At 35.8% G+C, this 19,756-nt stretch overlaps 1 protein-coding gene across 1 annotated transcript in view; it reads left to right on the top strand.

Annotated features, from left to right (window-relative positions):
- The first annotated feature begins 443 nt into the window (after positions 1 to 443).
- LOC139469842 (ras-GEF domain-containing family member 1B-like) overlaps positions 444 to 19,756 on the top strand; it is a 152,344-nt gene continuing 133,031 nt past the window's right edge. The window contains exon 1 of the mRNA XM_071252147.1: positions 444 to 862. Coding sequence (XP_071108248.1) covers positions 746 to 862 — 117 coding nt within the window. The 5' untranslated portion in view covers positions 444 to 745. The remainder of the gene's footprint in view (positions 863 to 19,756) is intronic.

The following is a 19,756-nucleotide window of genomic DNA, read 5'->3' on the forward strand; positions in this document are numbered from 1 at the left end:
TATATCCAATAAAGATTTTCATACAAAACCACAATATTGATCAAAGCAATTCAAAGGAAGCACTGAGGCCTACTTGTAAAAACCTTCAAACAACAGAATTCATTTTAGCCACAGTAGTCTAGACCAGCAAGCTTTCAAAATTAGAAGAAGCTTAAAAAGGGTTTGTTTACAGCCCAGCTAATTCTCCCTGAGCAAGCTCCTTGAAGCAGGCCATGGGCTATGTGTTATTGCATCAACGTTATCAAGATTATGACTGTGGGTGTTTTATCCTCGTAGCACTTTGTGACACAATCCATGTTGCCTCCAGCCACATTATCACTCCCAACATCCCTGATAGCTGTCAACAGCTTTTGTGTTTACACCTGTCTTGCCCTACTCCCCTCCTGTAAGAGTGGACCGGCCCAGGTAATCAGCTGTGGGCTGCTGAGCTAGTTGGATCGAGCCAACCGCAGTGGCGAGTACCATGTGTTAGTCGTCAATTACTTCATTCACTCTCAGCATAGGTCTTTCATAGTTGGGACCATAACATTGATCTCGTATATTTCAGGTGTACATTTCCTACCTTGGGACAGGCTTTGTAAAAGGGAACATCTGATATTGACGCAGAACACTGACACAGATTGGTGTGACAGTCTGTGACACTTGGATATATACTGCGTTGTGACATGTACGTGATATAAGCTAGTTAACACTATGTGCATATAGTGCATATAGCAGTTGGATCATTTGTATTTAAATTATTGTGATGCCCTCAATGGCTGATGATACCTGCAGCAGTTTGAGTGACAGTTCCTCAGAGACGTCGATTACTCTTCGACGGGAACCAGAGAAAAATCCTGATTTGTTTGGAGTTCAACTCGAGGTAAGTAAAATTTCTGTTTCAAATTTGCATTTTATTTTTTTTTAAAATATAGATTAGAGATAATCTCTTTATAATCTATGCCAATGTTTTCTGACAACTATTTCCTATGCTTTCCACTTTCAGAAGTTCTTAATTCACTGTAGTATATTACCTTTCTAATTATGTCTTAACAATATATTGCTCTAGGAAAACTATATGATTTTAATGATTTTTATATGATTTAAACCCCTAATCAGAAAATAAGAATGTTTATTTAAAATACATATTTCCTTTGTTTAAACATCTCTTTTAACCATTTGATTATTTTATCATTTCTATCTGATCTGTAGATCAGAACATAAATATTTAATGCAATAAATCATCAAAATTCTAAAAATTAGTGTTTTATATTATTATAACTGTGATCACAACATGAAAATATTGACATCACACCTCTTTAAAATACTATATTATTAGGGCATTATATCATCATAAAATCATTTATACAGTGCTGTCAATAATCTACCAAACAGCTGATGTATATATGAGTCATCAGTTCGATGAGGTTGATTCACAGTTGTAAACACATGGCAGCTTGGCGCATGGTCTCAATCTCACTGATTCACTAACCCAGTTCAAATATCTGTCAGTTGTATTAACCTGAACGATTTCTGTCTCTATTGTTGATTGTTGATGCTAGAGACTCTGTAATCAGGTATAAGGTATGTTAGACACTAGTGAAGTATTATAATTTATGATGGCAAAAGTCTGTGTTATTATGGTATGTAGCATAAAGCTATATATTCACATGACTCATTAAGTGTGAATTGTACATGCAGGCCATATATTTATATGAGAGAGAGAGAGATAGAGAGAGAGAGACCGTCCACTCTTTCTCTATCCACTAGAGAGAGAGAGCGTTATTCATGATGCAAGAAGCAGTATATATATATATATATATATATATATATATATATATATATATATATATATATATATATATATGAAAACATGGTATGATGTTTTCCCATGTGTAAGTTTAAGTTTATCATAGTGTGTTTTACTAAGCAATTAATCATTACTCAGTTTCAACAATTCAATTCAAAATAATGCTGATGATTGCTTTTGTCCATTTTCCTACCATGATATTTATACACTTGGTATGATGAAATTAATAAATCATTCAAAATCTGCATTTGAAATAGACACATGTACATTTCAAGACGTTTGACATGAGCAGTGACAGATTTCAGCTGTGACAGTGGAAGTCTCATTATTGTGGGTAGCTCACAGGATTGGCCATGGTTTCAAGTTTACAATAAACATAACTCCAGTATAGGGATGTGAGAGGGGCTACTTCAGTGGCCGCCCATAACTCACATCCTGGCAACATTTTAACTGAACTTTAACTCAAAAGTCATTAAGTGCAAATGTGTTTCATATTCCTAACCAGACTGGATGAGTTCAGTTCCCTGCACAGTTACAGTGACACCCATTATGCTCATTCACGTTCAAGTTTCATTTGCTTTTCAGATTTGTGAATAATTATGAACCGTTTATTGATGATATGATATATATTTCTCCCTTCCTCATATACCCTATACTGTCTTATTACAGTGTTTTGAATTAATGCTGTTAACTTAAGCCGAATTTCCTCCATATGATTTTATTATAAGAATCTTGCACTGCAATTTTATTTTTCCTTACATCTGTGTTTCTAGTACCAAACTGATCCAGATTTTCTTTTGCCTCTGTCTGTCTGTCTGTCCGTCTATCTGTCTGTCTGTCTGTCTGTCTGTGATCATTGCGTGAAGGACATGTTACATGAAACGAAAGTAAGCTATATTAAAGAATAATATTCTAAGAAGTATTTGTATAATATTTGTTGTATTTGAGGTAAAGCATCCTCATTTACCAATGGTTATACCATATGAAGGAAGTTCCATCTTGGGCCATTATCAAACGCCCCGTGCCCCATGTTTTTTCCTCCAAGCACTGACAGACCTTCGGAAAAGTGCTGTGTGAGTTGCCATGCTGCTTTTCTTGATGAAACACACCATCGACCTAGCACTACCGATCAGTACTGCTTCAGATGAATAAAATCCATTGACATTTAATGTATTCAGATGCCTTGTATGGGATATGATAAATAGTATCACGTAGGACATAAATCAGGCCATATTGCAGATTCAAACCCGGATTCTTACACGCCTAAGGGGCACAACTGTGTCAGCAAATTCAGACATGTTAAACAACTGGGCACCTCTACGCCTATTTACTGGTAAAATCTCTCACGTGTTAACTAACTACCTCAAAGTTTTTGGTCATGTGACACTTATTTTTATCACCTTTAATGACATAAAGTAGTTTCGCTATTAGTATAATCCATCGTGGAATCTTAGCATGAGGAAATTACAACAATCTAGTCAAAGATAAAAAAACTGCTGTCTTTTTGTACATATTAGGACCAAACAAGACAACAAAACATAATTTTTTATCAAACAAAATCTTTATCTTAAGATCACCCCCAAGCCTTTCACTGAAACCATTACGCTCTCTCCACTTGGCTGTCACCACGAGATCATTGATAATATACAAGCGAATCAAGCTTGACTCGAGCATAGCTGTGATACACTCTTAGGCATGGAAAAGAGAGTATCTGGGGTGTAATCCTCACTGTGGAACTCTGTGGGTCAAGTCCCAGGTTCTACCCCCAGCGAGGAACACCGGGTTAGGTGGCCAGGTATACTGACGGGTCGTCATCGGAGATATAGGTATTGTTTGTGTTGACATGATGATGTCGACACTGGAATGTGATATTGACATGATATGAACAACAGAAACGGTGATGGAATTGTGATCATGCACAAAGACTTTATGTAGCAGGGATAATGTTTTGTCATTTGGTTTTATCGAAGTTAATCCGTATTAATCTGTACATAAAGCCGACGTACACTAGGGGAGGATCATGTTTTTATTACACTCATAGATTATGGATCAGGGATCACGGTTCAATTTCAAACTCATATCCCCTATTATAAATGTATCTCTTCTCTGTTATACGAGAGTCAGCAATATTTCAGCTGTATTTATAATCTCTGATTATGGCGGCCTTTAAATAAGTCTTGACCAGATAAACCTGTGATTTATAGTATGAGCAGCATCCCAAACTATCAGAGTACAATGTTTGTTTGTTTGTTTGTTTGTTTGTTTGTTTGTTTGTTTGTTTAATGCCGCACTCAGCAATATTCCAGCTATATGGCGGCGGCAGTGTGTAAATAATTGAGTCTGGACCAGACAATCCAGTGATTGACATCATGAGCATCGATCCACGCAATTGGGATCAAAGACATGCATCAACCAAGTCAGCGAGTCTGACCACCAGATCCTGTTAGTCGCCTCTTACGACAAGCATAGTCTCATTTTATGGCAAGCATGGGTTGCTGAAGACTTATTCCACCCCACATCTTCAATGTAATCAACGGACTCCCTGAATCTGACCACCCATCACACGTTGCCACCTCTTACGACAAGCATTGTTTACTGGTGACCAGTTCTAAGTCTGAATCGACACAGGGGATGAAGAACAGCAGTATAGAGTATAATGTGGTTTATCTGATGGGCTTTCTAGGGTTTCATTCTATATATATTTTAAAGGACCAGGTATGAAAAGGGCCAACCTTGGCCAATGTGCAATTTAAAAATTTGAAGTTACAGAATCGTTTCAAATATTGTTATGATTGTTGTCAACTTTGTTGTTTCTACTGATTACAAGTTGTGGACTTGAACACAAACAGAAATATGGCAAAAATGAGTGACAAAGTGATTTTTCCAACTTTTTGAAGAAATCTAACTCTAGCAAATTTGTGACCCAAGATGAACTTTTCACCATATGTTTGCACTGTCGTCACCTATGTCTCCTTGGAAATTCAGCTTGGATCAGCTTGCTCATGTGCAAATATTAGAAAATGGCTTCAAGATAACCACTATGACTTATTTCTCTCATTTTAACAATGAATGTTTTTATTACTCCAAAGCATGCAAGTGTTGAAAATAGCAAAAGTGTAATTCTCATTAATATGTACACATCTGATAATTAGTATGCTGTCTTCATGGCTCATTTCTTTAAATATTTAGATCTAGTGGGGAAAGGGTCCATTTTGTACCTCCTAGCCTTCAGAACACTGTCAGCTTAGCATGGATCTTGAGGTCTCAGGTGAAAAAATAATTTCTCAGCCTTGAGACATGCCATCTTTGGGAGCCTGGTTCAGTGTTGCAATTCAAAAAACATCATTGTTTCAACAGAAAATTCCCATTTTTAAGACACCTTCTGTGTCAGCCTTTCCTACCACATGTTCATGACTTTGTTACAGGAGTTCTGTGCATCCCCTTTTTCAAAGTCAAAGATCATCTTCTTCATCATCCCTCTTCCAAAATCATATTTTGATCACAATTATTCAATAAAGCTGAATAAAAAATCAACATCTGCCCTCCACCCCCTTTGATACACACATTTACCAAAAAAAAGACAAAAACATGAAGTTACCCAATAATAATTGTACACTAATGACTTAGACATGTATTAATCTGAATTCACAATCAAATTATTCTAAACATCTCCCCCTTACCCTTAACCAACGGTAAACACCATTAAAGGTTTTACCTTACAGAAGCTGTTCTTAATAGCCCTTGTGGTTGTAACACTATGCCCCTTAAGGGGAAAAGCCTACACTTAAAGGGGCATTTAGCCCTATTAACCCCCACGAGGATACTTTGCACCCTGATACCATACCTCCTGATCATTCAGACAAGAAGGCAGACTGACAATGATAGGCAGATATACGCTGTACACTTTTCTTTACGTGAACTGATCCATCATAGGGTACCGATAACCATCCTTCGTCTTTGTTTAATCAGCGAATAATCATGCTTAAGAGAGGTGTGCAAAGGAAGCAGTGATAAAAATACCAAAGGGCAAGAGAAGTCGGGCCGATTTTGCACGTATGACCACCTATGCCGTGTCAGTATGTTTAAGCCCAATTTGTAGCGATGTGGTAATTGACATAGGCAGCATATATAAACTAGCTGTGCGGCAAGGGAGAAGACAAGGTTAGGTCTGCCTTGATGGGTGTGCACTTTAAGCCAGCTGACATTTGACAGTCATCATCATGTGGCTTGAAGACATTTCACTGTCTTCAGCATCTGAAAGATGTTTGATATTTTTTTTACTATTTTAATGAACTTGAAAATGGTAAAAACATTGAGAAACGGCAAAGAGCTGTTTTCTTTCTAATGTTGTGATGCTTTTGTCATATATTGACTGTCCAAAGAAATTAGAAAAATAATACAAAGTTTGTAAAGAAAATGCAAATTATTAAGTTTTCTACCTAATTTTGTTTGTAAGGCGTGACTATCTATTTTATTATTACTACAGTGAGTGAGTGAGTTTGTTTTTACGCCACTTTTAGCAATATTCCAGCAATTTCACCGCAGGGGACACCAGAAATGGGCTTCACACATTGTACCCATGTCGGGAATCAAACCCTTCGTCGTAACGAGCGAACGCTTTAACCACTGGGCCACCCTACAGCCCCTATTTTTACTACAAGACTACACTAAAGTTGTCATAGTAAACGGGAGAATTGCGACCTGCTTTTTGGCATATTGAACAAGACAATCTGTACAGTAACATACGTGCTGTAAAGCACCCACCCCCACTACCACCCACATTCCACCCCTACCCCTATCCAACCAACAGACCAATATACCAACTTTCCTTAAACCATTAAAAGAATATTGAAAATAATATTTTATGACATTCTTTTGAATCTTTCTTTTGTAATTTGTATTTCCAGATTTTATTTAGGAAATGTAGTCTTGTAATCCATATGCTTTTTTTCAAAATGATATGCTGAATTCCTAGGTTTTAACATTACAGTGACCTTTCTTATGTTCATCTGACCTCCATATAATACTGGCCACATTTGAGCTTTCATCTTGTTTCTAAGCATATTCAACAAAATGTAAAAAACTAGAAAAAAAACTGTTTAAGTTCAAAATATAATTTCATCTTAAAATTGAATTGAAATCTTCAAGTTTCTACTTAAATGTTCTACTGTGTAGATAGCACATCCCTGAGACAAGCTACTGTTTGAAATGTTGAAAACCAAAAATGGAAACTTCGAAAGATTGTCATTCATAAACAACATCAATGATTTTCACAAATTCAATTTTTAGATGAAATTTGAGAAAAAATAGTCAAGGTGAAACAGGCAGGATTGTTATTTTTTTGCAAAAAGAGTGCTATGGATTATGGCTACTAGTTGCTTTCAATGGCCAACACCTCGATACAAATACAGGATTTGGATCCCTTGAGCATTGCCACAAACAGAGATACAAGTGGCCATGTTTGTCCACGAACAAACCGTGAATTTTCATAAGCAATCGATAATGTTGAAATACAGACAAGTTGAAGGTCAAGGGATGTTTAGCTTCTCCCGATGTGCGAATGGTTGGCATTTTAAAATCCGTTCTCCCCAATGAGTGCTGATGTTGAGAATTTATCATCAGGATTCTGACGATTTTTGTTATTGTTTTTGTTTTCAACTGTTTGCATGAAATCAACATGTATGTTTAACAAATTTCAAGATTGCGATTTTTCAGGAATGATGGATCCTTTTATGTTACCTTGCTTTAGCATTGGACACAAAATTGTAATGTTATTGGATTTATTGCATGTTTTTCTGTTGAATGAAATTTAGGACATTCAAATCAGCCCTTTTATCCACCCATTTTCATGAATTGTTTGAGAATTTTCAACCTCATCCTGGTAATAATTTTAACACCTCCTCTTTGAAATGTGTGAATATTTGTTTATGTAAAGAGTCCTTGTCTCTATGATTTTAAAACATTTTTATCAATTTATGACAGAAGATGTGTCTTTGTGTAAGGCTTAAACTTTGTCAAATATTTGCTCAGAAAATTGAATGTTGGACCAAACGTTCTAGGATCAACAAAACATATCAGCTTTATATTCAAAAAGAATTTAATCCTAGAATTGCAGAAGATCCCCTTAGCAAGAAAATGTGAAGGTAGTTTGGGACATTCATATCATGAATGTTAACAGATATTGTTTTCTGTCTGAAATTGAAATCAATGTTTGACTTTGTGGTCAGCACGACCCAGCTAAATATATATCAAATATCAATACGTATGTCACGAACATTATATGGTGTATTTTTAGGAATTGAATCCCATTTCTCATTGGTGCAAGTTCACAAAAATGACCTGACAATTTAATGTATCTTATTAAAGGAAAATATTTAATTTTTTAAGGTGTTCTTTTTGTTTGTCTTTTTTAAGACACAACACAGGAGTGTTAGATGACATGTGTTTAGATTACATAAGCATCTAAATCCCACTCTACAATGTAGCCCAAAATTCGTACATTTTCAAGATTGTTTACATGGTAGCTGTAAGAAATCCATATTATGAATGATTCCCGCCTATGGGTGTGGACAGGTGTGGTATTGCACGTGATGACTCAGGATATGCCACTGGTTTCAGGGATTGGCTGAACTTGCAACACAGGTTTTCCATTCATTGTCTATTCCTCCCATGGTATTGATTTTGCAGTGACAAATATACTGACATCCATTTTGTTTCTACCAAAGCAGCTTGTTAGAGAGAAATTGTTAGTTGTCAATTATCAGATTGTGTAACGAGCAGAAATCAACTCATCTGCGTTTCCCTCCCATAAATCATCACTGTCTGACTCCTTATTAAACTAGCTGCCTTATACTATCCTCTCCCCTTTCTCGGCCTGCTTTCTCTTTCTTTGTCTTTCTCCCTATATTTCAGCCTCACTGCTGTTTTTCTCTGAAACGGCCAAACTATATTTACAAAGATATAGACATTATGACTGTATTATGTTGATATATAATCCGTTCCAAGATTCAGTAAAGTTATTACCTAGTTTGCCCAAGGTTATAAGTATGTATATAGGTTCCTTGTGCAATAGCCACGTATGTATTTGCCTAGTGCAAGGTCAGTGACCTGAGTGACAACTGTGAACACTTCATGGATATAAATGGCTCTAGTCTCCCCCCTAGAGGAGTGTAGGACTACACTAATCTAAACAAGTTGAGAGTGGAAGGTCCGGGGTTCGATCCCCGGCCGCGTCATACCAAAAGACGTTTAAAGATGGTACATGTTGTTACCCTGTCTGGCGCTCGGCATTAAGGGGCTAAAACAAGGACTGGTCGGCTCAGAGTCAGTATACTGTGTCTGAGTGGGGTATTCATGTTAAACTGCGGCATGGTATCTAAGTGTGATAGCACTATATATCGGCATCAGTCAGAACTAGTACAAGCAGCCACACAAACACACACACGTACATGCACGTCGCTGTATAAGTGCAATAATCTTGGAGGCGACGTTAAAGCCAATTTCACCTCACCTCACCTAAACAAATTAATACTTTCCTTCAGCAACGAGGAACAAGAGGTTCAAACAATGCTTATTTCAATTTATTTAAAATTAGAATTAAATATCACAATCTTTTAATAATGGTTTTGCTTGGTCAATTATTCACAAGTTTAAGGGTGTATGTACACAAAACGGATATCAGCTAGACACGGGTTTGTTTAACTGACCTGTCAATCACTGATAGTGTGGGTGTTATGCAACACTTTAATATCCATTTTATATCCGCTTGGGAGTTCAGCCATTAACTGCATCAATAAAGGTTTATTCGATGGGGTTTGTACCGTATAATGGTGCTGGGACATGAAATGATTGTGTGATGAATTCAATGTCATTGCAGAAAGATATTATATCAGTATTTGAATTCAAAGTGACGTGACAGTTTGATAAGACCCCTCCTCATGGTCTGTCACCCACACTGCTTCTTTTCCCAAGATGGAGATTTCAATGTTGTAGATTTAGGGTTGCTTTTGTCCCAGTCTTATTTTGGAAAAATTGCCTTTAATAACATAAAAAAGGTTTATTTTATTACATGCTGAAAATATGTAGTGTTAAGAAAAACCTTTAATTTTCAAATTTGATTTAAATAAAATTTTGATAAATAACTCATGGTTATTTATAATTGGTTTAAGTGCTACAATTAAGATCAGGTTAGACAGATAACAGATATCTCTGATTTTCATTCATTCATTTTCACCACTATTTTGCCCTTTACGCCAAATGGAACCAGTTTCATCGAACAATCTAGACTGGTTAGTCTCTGGCTTTGCCATTATATATTTAGTTTGTGTGCAACCCAAAAATATGTTAGAGGGTCACTAGCAAAATAAATTGTTTGGTAAGTAACAATGGTGACGGAAAACTAAATATCATTTGTTAGGCATTATTTGTACTGGGTGGATTAATATTTTTAGAATTCTATCACTGGGCTCGTTTCCAAGAGCCATGCTATTCAATTCAGTCTTGACCATGTGTTCAGACTGACATGGTGCCTCCATACTTTCTCACATTTCATATGTCCTCCGTTCAAAAGAATATTTATCTATGGTGTGAATAAATAATGTTTACTAGATGAGATGTATCTGAATGCAGGACAGTTCCCAGCGTAAAGTGACTTACTTAACCAGGATCACAATTGAATGTACAGTGAATGGTCCTGTATCGTGAGAAATATAATGTTCTTTACAGATGTACAATGATGTCTTGTTCAGGGTCAGTGGCGTCAGTTTCACCATATGGTTGTCAATGACTTGTCACACCTTCTTGTCATTCCCTACTGTGAGACTACAATAATACAGGCATTTCTATCCAGACTGTGGGGGGCTTGTTGTCCTCATCAAGTCACAATGCGTATAAATATTATTTTATATGTACATTAAAGTTGAAAACATTTCCTGTATGTATTTTCAGTACCTTACTTGTGAGAAAGTGTACAAATATTGTAATATATTCATATTTCATTTATTTTATCACACTGGTATTGCTTTCATACTATTTATAAACTTTAAATAATGTAATATTGAAATATGTATGTGGAATGTTATATGAGAAAAATAGGTGGCAAAGGGTAAATTATATTTGCATACTCCCCAGGGAGCTGGAGTGTTTTGATCACTTGACCGACAACAGTGTCATGTAATGAGCATGCCCTCTGTAATGAAGCATCATGTGCTTGTGTATATAGTTATTATTATGAATATTATTCATATTTTAAAATAACTTGCAAGTATACCCATGAGAATGGTTGAACCATGTTTGATACATTTGTTAGTTGTAAATATGAAGTTTGTCCAAAAACATTTTCATTATGCTTATATCCTTTATGATAATAATGATAGCAATAACAAGCCCTTAAGGACAACGATAACTATGGTATTATCAAAGAACCCAATATATTATTAGTACAATCCCAAAGAACAGTATTGAACCAGTATAGTAAATATACACAGGATAGTCTTGTATAGGAGATCCAAATTTGAAATGTTTAAATGTTTATACAAAACAATGCATACGATGGAATAAGTTCATGACATGACCTCTTACCGACACACACAGGTCGGACCTGATGTCCACCTGAAAGTAAAATACACGTTTTATCTCGAATCTATTTGGTCCTAGCTGAACAAAGCTAATTTATATCCTCTTCAAGGTCCATGGACTCGTACATTCAATGTAGGTATTACTGGGGTCAAAAGTTGTCTATATTGTTCACTGATGTCAAATTAATCTTCATGCTGTTCATAGCACTCTGTGGTTAAATTTCAGTTTATGCTGGTATGTGTTGGAGATGTTTAATGTCTGTATTCAGGGATGTTTATATGAAGAAGAAAAGATCTGAGTACCAGGATTACCCATCTAGATTTGTTCAGGTTCATTGATGTTAATTTCAGTGTGTTGTTGTCAATCAACTGTCACCTATTAGTTCACCACCTGTCATTTCCTGAGTACAGACGTGTTGACATCTATTCATGGTTTGCCAAGTACTCAAAGTTATCCTACTATTTTTTAAATCAAGGGTCAAACATTTTTTGGATGTATGTTGGAAAATGTTGTTTGGTATTGTTAAAAGATATTCATATGAATCACATGTTTATAAAATGTCAGTCTTTCATCAACATGTCAATCATTCATGGCAATAAGGGTCATTCAGATTTGTTATTGATGCAATCAGAGAAACAACCTGTCTCGCCAGACCTTCTCTTTAAAAGACATTTCATGTTAATATCTGTCAGGGGTAGAAACTAACATATTTAGTCCACTAGTCCTTATAATGATATCATATAGCAAAACCCTTAACAAATGGCAAATTTCTACTTGTCCTTATGGTACCTTAACTATTGGGCAGTTTGGCAAGGACTACAGGATTCGTGCCAATTTCTAACACTGTCTGTGATGACAGAATTGACTGATATCAACTACCAATACTTTTATTATTCCAATGTTATTTTTCAGTACACATTCAAGTAGTCATCAAGCATCTAGTTTCTGTACCAACATGTAAAAATGAAATACAAAATAAGTTGATCTCCATAAGTCAGTCCTGTCATAATTAACATAACTAACTACACAATATTATCTTTTGCCTTTTTTCTTCGATCACCTCATATCGGTATATTAATAATATCATACAGAATGGTTTGAAAATAATGATAAAACATTAAATTCCTATTTCAAACCGTCAAATCCTATTTTTCATCCAGATTATAAAGTTTTATTCCTTGTTGAAATGTGTAAATCATTAAAAATCCCCAAACACATTGTTCCTTCGCATGAGACACCTCTAAAATCAAAACGACAATGTTTTCTTAAGACCTGATCAAGAAGAATGTATATCCCCATTAAACACGGTTCTTTGATCTATAGACAGTCCAGGTCATGGGACGTCAATTTCCACCTATCGGCAATAACATGCACAAGTCCTCCAGCCTAACCACCTGTCATGGTGATGTATAAAGACGTAACTTTCAACCCCGAGGCGTCCAACCATGCTGAGTATTGGACTCTTCCGTTTTTGTTTTCTCAGCTGTAGAAATAAACTCAATGTCACTTTCATTTGCATGATTAATGAAGCGTAGCTTCCTGGTGAAAAGAAATTGCGACACTTAAAATGTTGGTAATCATCATTACATCTTGTTGTGTGTTCTGTCACAGCTTGAACAAGGGAACATGTTCTGCATGGAGAAGTACAGAAAGACAGACCATATTAAACCATCTCCATGCATAAACATATATAAAAACCAAGTAGACACAATTTATGGATAACAACTTCCTTAATTACTGTAAAGGTGTTGTTTCGATATAGATCCTTATACCGTTGTCAAGAAGCTGATGGATAACAACGTCTTTAATTACTGTAAAGGTGACATTTTGGTATAGTTCCTTAATTGAGTCTGGACCAGACAATCCAGTAATTGACATCATGAGCATCAATCTACGCAATTGGGATACGATGACATGCATCAACCAAGTCAGCGAGCCTGACTACCCAATCCCGTTAGTCGCCTCTTACGACAAGCATAGTCTCCTTTTACAGCAACCATGGATTAGTGAAGAACTGTTCTACCCAGGACCTTCACAGGTCCGCCTTTACAGTAAACAAAGAAGTTGTTATCCATAAATTGTGTCTACTTTGTCATATGTCAACTTCTCAGTAATGCCTATCAAACAATTATAATATATGATTCAAAACCTTGGAATTAACTGGAAATCTGGATTGAGAATAAAGCAGGATTTCACATAAATTAACAAGGAGGTGCTTCTTTTTGAATATTCAAACTATGTGATTATTATAGTATATTTAATTTGAACAGAAAAAGTTGTCCTAGTTTTGACATTGAACTTAAATATAATATCTTCAAATTCTGAATCTTAGATTGTCATTGATGTGAACAACTTCAAATCCTTATACAATGTATTACATCTTTTGATCTAAAGCTTGCACTTAAAATGAAAATTTAAGAAATGAGGAAAGATTCCTTGAGGTAACAGTTCAAAATTTCATGAGGAACAAAAAAATTGATTCAGGTAGTTTTCAGGTATACCCCACATATGAAAGTCAGAGAAGTTGATATTATTGGATGGAAAACGTGCAAACCTGTTAACCCCAAACCACAAAAGTAAGGAATTAAGATTTTTATCCAACACGAAACTTTTAAACTGCTCTTGTGGGATATTCAAAGCAGTGAAGATAATACACCTCGGCTTGACTACCTAATTGTCATAATCACCAGGTAAAACTTCAAGGATTGAATATTTCAGACACCATGTTATTATTTCAGTTCAAGTTGATTTGAGTTTCGGGTCCTTTATTCTTATCAACTCAACCTTTCAAAACCACTATTGTCTGACAATATGGCTGGGGTATTTGAACTTTAGACTCAGTCAATTTGCATTAGTCAGAAAATAGTCTTTGTCCCCTAAAGAAAGGGCTCCACTAATCCCAGGTGGCAATTTGAGAATATTTTCATTATTTCATTGAGTTATAATGGCTAGCATAAACGACCAAGTATTGATCACTGTGGAAGCATACACCTGACAGCTCATTCCTTTGATGTTAATATCAAGATGAAACCTGAGAAAACTGTGATTGTGTTTCAAATGAATGTTTCAATGAAACATTTCAATACAATAGAAACAATTGCAGACAAATAAACAGACTGACATAGTCACTGATCCCAGGTTAATATTGGTCCTAGCTCTCTTTGTTACTAGGAATTCAAATTTCTTTCTCAGTCAATATTTGAAAAAAATAAATAAATGTTTTGTCTTCTCTGTTGTTGAATGGTTGGAAAGGTTCTGATGTTTTCATTTTATTCTTCATTGGGGAACCAAGTTATGAAACACACAGTTTTAAAATAATTATATTTATTTTCCAGTATTTTAAATACCTTTGATATACCAGTGTCTAAAGTATAACACATGTACTCAAAAGAAAAGGATCACCAGTTTCTCTCATACTACTATTAACTTTAGTAATATGAATGAATCAGATGGTCCTTCACTTGTTTAGAGCAGTATATATGTTGTATTTGAAATCAACAATGACATCCTCTCAGTCTGTTAAGATTTCTCCCTTGTCATTAGCGCATTCAGATACTTTGTACATAGTCCTGAAAAGTTGCATCCTGCATCCATCCTGAAAATATGCATCTTGCACCCATCCTGAACATATGCATCCTGCATCCTTCCTCAAAATATGCATCCTGCACCCATCCTGAACATATGCATCCTGCATCCTTCCTGAAAATATGCATCTGGCATTCATCCTGAAAATATGCATCCTGCATCCATCCTTAAAATATGCATCCTGCACCCATCCTGAAAATATGCATCCGGCATCCTTCCTGTAAGTATGCATCCAGCATCCAAAACTATATTTCTGGAATAGTTAAACTGTGAAGGTGTTAATCTCCCATGTTTCTGAAATTTAGAATATTCCAGAAACCATTATTTACCAAGAACAATGACGCATCTACGTATTTGACAACCGCAGGTGTTATTGATTACAGAGGATTGCATATTGACATGGCCGGTGTAGATATGGACAGTGGGATTCATGCTGGCCGGGGAGGCAAGTATGACCAAGTCCCAAGGAGTTATTTTGTCATTTCACATATGTCTCATCCAGACAAGTGCGAGGTGACCTCATGTAAAAGATTTTTGTATAACTCATATTAAAAAGTAATGTCTTTGTGAAAGGTTTCAATGTGAGTATCAAAAACCAAATTGTCAGACTCCAAAAACTACCAGACGGTTTGTTATAACATGTTATCATACCTCCATGTCAGAATGATGAGATCTGATTGGTCCACGTGATCTTGATGAAATGTGTAACCCGCCTAGGAGGATATAAATTTCTCAGAGGGGAAACAAATCTTTTATACCCTGCCATGAGCACTGCAGGCTGCACGTGCATTTCTGAGAGACAGAATAAATCCTTTATACCCCGATTCAAATAAAAAAGCTGGATGCTTTTTCCAAGCCAATGGATGTCACGTGACAAAGCACAAGCTAACCTCAGCTCCATCAAACAGCTGTTTTCTATCAATTTTGAATTTATTTGAATTATTTTACAATGGCATATTAAAACATGTCGGTAAGATAAATTTGTTGTAGCAGGATCACTCAGGGTACATGGGGTTTTATGCATCCCTCGTTAGGTTTTATAGCACTTGCCTCCGGCTCATGGTACAAAACCTGACGCGGGATGAGTAAAACCTGCTGTACCCAGAGTGATCCTGCTACAACTTAAAATGAGACAGCCTCCATGGTCTAGTGGTAGAGCATCCGCCCGGAGAGCGGAAGGTCCGGGGTTCGATCCCTGGCCGCGTCATACCAAAAGAAGTTAAAAGATGATACTTGTTGTCTCGCGCTCGGCATTTAGGGGCTAAAACAAGGATTGGTTGGCTCAGAGTCAGTATACTGTGTCTGAGTGGGGTATTCATGTTAAACTGCGGCATGGTATCTCAGTGAGCTAGCACTATAATTCGGCGTCAGTCCGGACTAGTACAAGCAGCCACACAAATAGACACACGTACATGCATGTTGCCATATAAGTGCAATAATCTTGGACACACGTTAAACCCCATTTCACCTCACCTCACCACTTAAAATGAAATGAAATCAGGTATTCTACAAAGTCATAGTGGGCTTTTTGTTTTTATGGATAAAAGGTATAAATACATATCATTTCAGCTTAATTATATAATGTCTGGTGACAATGATCATTAAGTGCAAGCTGAAGCGGATCGTTATACTCAGAAAGGTTACATGAGCAATTAGAGAACTCAGTTAGACGTTTGTTATGGCTTAAAAAATATGTTACGTCGTCACCTTGAAACTGTTTGTTTGAAAGTTGGTGTTAATTCAATTAACAGGCCATGGTTGATGAGTTGTTTCAAAGCCTAATTTGCATTTTCCAGGACTGATAAAAAATAATATCACCATCATGACATTTATTTTCCAAATTCAGAAAATTCTTTTACTAGCTCTGTGTGTAAAAATATAAATGTGGAACATTGTTGAAATCAATCTTGTAGGATGTTTATCTTCATGAAAACTAAAAAGAATTCAAGAGCTGTGAGATGACCCCTAATATCAGAGGCCTGCAAACTTTATGATCTGAAATTTTTATATTAAGCCCCTTAATAGTTAGCTGTCAAAGTATGGAGGGATACCATGGAATGTTACAAGGTCTTTGGAAAATGTCATATTTTGTCATTATCTGGAAACTGCCAGTGCTTTATTCTCAAACTGATAAATTATCAGTTTAAAGAGAAATCATGATATGATTAGAGCATGGCTCCGACAGCATGATTTACTCTTATAGACTTGGAGACACGATGTTGTCTGTGAAGTGACAGCCATTGGAGACTATTTATTAAAAATGATTTTATGATTGTATGAAGTTTGGTGAAACCCACCAACAGGCTTATGGTACTGATCAAAGATCATAAAGCAGTCTGATTCATATAGACTTTCAGGTTAGTGCATTAATAATAATAATAATAATAATAATAATAATAATAATAATAATCATCATGATAATAATAATAATAATAATAATAATAATTGTGATGCATATTTATAATGCTCCAAATCCATACCCTAAAGCATGCTCAAAGTGCTATATTATTACCCTCGATCAGTGCTCACCCGATTTTAATTCTCAGCTCCCCAGGGAGTATACAACCCATGCTGCCTTTGACGTACTCAAAGCTTTGCAGTCACATTATCATCTCATCCTACCGGGTACCCATTTACTGCTGGGTGAACAGAGTCCTATTTCGAACAAAGTCTCTTGACAAAGACAACACCACATGTAATATGTGCTGTGTCACACGTTATATGTGCTGTGTCACTCATGCCTCCGATTATTTTATAAAATTATAATATTTTTTACTAACAAGGGACACCAACAATGCCTGTCTTCACATGTATTTATCATGTAAATGGCAACTGTGTCACAGTTTATCATGATTTATTAACAGCCTCAGGTCTCTCTATTCCTCATTTATCACATACTCATATACACATATGATCACTCATTTGAATACTCCATACAAAGGCATATTCGCGACATATAATCATATACTGAAAATAATGGCCTTTTTCATCAGCTTCATTCATTGTTGTTTTGCAATGAACATCAGCAATGTAAATAGCATGTAAATAACATTATCATTAGAAAATTATAAGCCTTCTATCTGGGATCCCCTTCCGCTGTCACTGACAGTAATTTATATCTGTTAAAACAGAGGACTTGTCAAACCATAGCCTGAGGATGCAATAGGGCCACATGAAATAGGATTTCAACAGCCTTTAACAGACACGGTAATCAACTCAGGGTGATATTTTACAGCTGTGTGTCATGGAGAACAATGTGATGAGAGCTCTCTTTGTCAGATCATACTGTGTCATGTCAACCTGTCTGTTTGCAGTTTTATGTGAAACTGGAATTGTTGAAACTTAAATATTATTTATCGTTTTCAGTGTTTGTAATAGGATATAATTTCAATGCCAGTCTACATGGCACCTATCTTAACTGATTTGTTTATTTCTATTTTTACATGCATTAACTTTTTAACTTCTTTAGAAATGACTTCTAAAAATGCTTTGAAGGTTGTTTTTAAAATACAATTAAACCTCTTTTGCAAGAAGTCCTATGAATCATTGTTTTAAAAATATTTTGAGACAAGTTGATTGTCAACTATATAACATCATTGGGACTACAAGACTTCTGCTGGGATAGAATTACATTGTCATTAACTCTGTTTCCAGTTCATGTTGATGAGGGTTCATAGTATAATTATATAGTGCTTCATTTCTACTGCAAAATACTCTATTTTGTGAATACACCGCCTTGGATAGCATTACTAATTTGAATTAAAAAAATCTCTTGAAAACAAGTCTTAAATGAAAAAAAAACTGAGAGTAGTATGACGAAAGACGAATGCTGAACCTTTCACAAAGTTAGAAAACCAATGTTAGACACTCAGAAATGAACATAACGTATTTGACGTAATAAGCGCCCAGGGCACACTCAAAATTAGAAATAGGGGCTCTTATTAGAATATTATTTTGGTGGAAAAACGAGAGTTGAAAGATAAATTTCGTGGTTTATGCTGACACGCTGAAATGTTTATATGCGACAGATACTTTTTTCCAGAATTTAATTGCCCATAATTAAGAATGCATATAACACACGAGTGCGTATTATACGCGAATAAATAAGTCTTGTGTACATTGATCAATCGGAAGGAGTGCTAATTGGGTTTGTTCACTAGCCAATATGTTAGCAAATATCGTCGTGGGCGCTTATTAGAGCGGGGCGCTTAGTACGTCGAATACGGTAATCAATTTGCAATCAATATCACATGGTCTCATTATTTCTGTCTGGCTGTCTGCCGTTATTAACCAAATTACCTCATACACAGACATAGGACCTTGAGCTAAGGTTTCGTTCCTTACCATAAACCCAGAATGATAGACAGGTGATTACAGCAACAGCTGATAGGCTGTTACCATTCACGTCATACTGGAGATCAATGGTGTTGTCATTCAACAGTAATGAAATCTACAACATATTGAAATATACATTGTAATTTACAACCGTTTCCAGTACAAAGTTGTTGGTACTACTGCAACAGGTGGCATACCTTATTAAAATGCCTTTCCAATTTCATTAACTGTTACCATGGACACTGATTGCAATATGAAGGCTGTTTCCATGGTTACACAATAACATTGTCATACTTTAAAACTGGATGTTATGGCGTAATTACAAAATCAATAGCTATGTATGGAATAAATTCTTATCAGTGTTTCATTTTCTCGTTATCTTGCGTTGAATGTATATATAATGAAACAGATTTTTAAAATAGAAGTTTGGGCAGGATATTGGAACTACAAAATCTTTCATCCAAGCCAATC

This window comes from Haliotis cracherodii, unplaced genomic scaffold (genome assembly GCF_022045235.1).
Source record: "Haliotis cracherodii isolate W230 unplaced genomic scaffold, xgHalCrac1.p SCAF_2, whole genome shotgun sequence".
NCBI classification, from domain to species: Eukaryota; Metazoa; Mollusca; class Gastropoda; order Lepetellida; family Haliotidae; genus Haliotis; species Haliotis cracherodii.